Source organism: Austrofundulus limnaeus, unplaced genomic scaffold (genome assembly GCF_001266775.1).
Source record: "Austrofundulus limnaeus strain Quisiro unplaced genomic scaffold, Austrofundulus_limnaeus-1.0 Scaffold9398, whole genome shotgun sequence".
Taxonomy (NCBI): Eukaryota; Metazoa; Chordata; class Actinopteri; order Cyprinodontiformes; family Rivulidae; genus Austrofundulus; species Austrofundulus limnaeus.
This window is the reverse complement of record NW_013961800.1, coordinates 1-665: the sequence shown is the minus strand read 5'-3', so window position 1 is coordinate 665 and position 665 is coordinate 1. Positions and strand designations below refer to the sequence as shown.

Below are 665 nucleotides of genomic sequence, written 5' to 3'. Positions count from 1 at the left end.
CCCTTTAACAATGAAAACAAAGTATTGTTTACGTTGAGCTTCTCCAGTGGCTGGCCCAGAGAGTTGATCACATACGACTGCAGGTGGTCTGTGTATTTGTGTTTGGCCTCTCGCCTTTCAGCATCCAGACAGGAAATCTTCAGACGTGACAATGTAGAAAAGATGTGGTGGAAATTTTCCATCATCACAACGTCTCGCGGCGTCTTCTGACTTTCATTGGCCACCTTCTCCACTGAAAAGACAAACGACATTTACTACACGTTTCCAGGCTCCACAGAGACCTTTTAATGACCAAGCGTGCTCACCGTTCACAAAAACAGCCCTGATGAGCTTCTGGTACGCTTTGTCAAGGTCTCCTCGGCGTTCTGCGTTACGGAAAATTGTCTCAGCGAGTTCGGCCAACTCCTCGAACCCAGTGACGAAAGGCAGGATGCCCACTTTGCTTTTCTTAGAAATCTTCACTTCCTCCATTTGTCTGATCTGACCTGACTGTAAGAGGACAGGTTTGAATGTGACAAAACATCTAGACAGAAAGCAGGCTTTGAATTGTAGACAAAACAGCAAAAACTCCCTGAGTACAACATCAAGTAAAGGATTTCACCCCGACAAGGACACGGTGACAAATGATAGGCCTGATATACAGTATGTATATATATATATATATA

At 44.5% G+C, this 665-nt stretch overlaps 1 protein-coding gene across 1 annotated transcript; it reads right to left on the bottom strand.

Moving 5' to 3' along the window:
• Nucleotides 1–32: 32 nt before the first annotated feature.
• LOC106512631 (exocyst complex component 1) lies at nucleotides 33–489 on the bottom strand (the record flags this gene model as incomplete). The annotated part of the gene is given in 2 exon segments (XM_014001210.1): nucleotides 33–232; nucleotides 306–489. Coding segments are annotated over 2 exon segments (366 nt in total), but the record flags the coding sequence as incomplete, so codon positions are not given.
• Nucleotides 490–665: the final 176 nt, after the last annotated feature.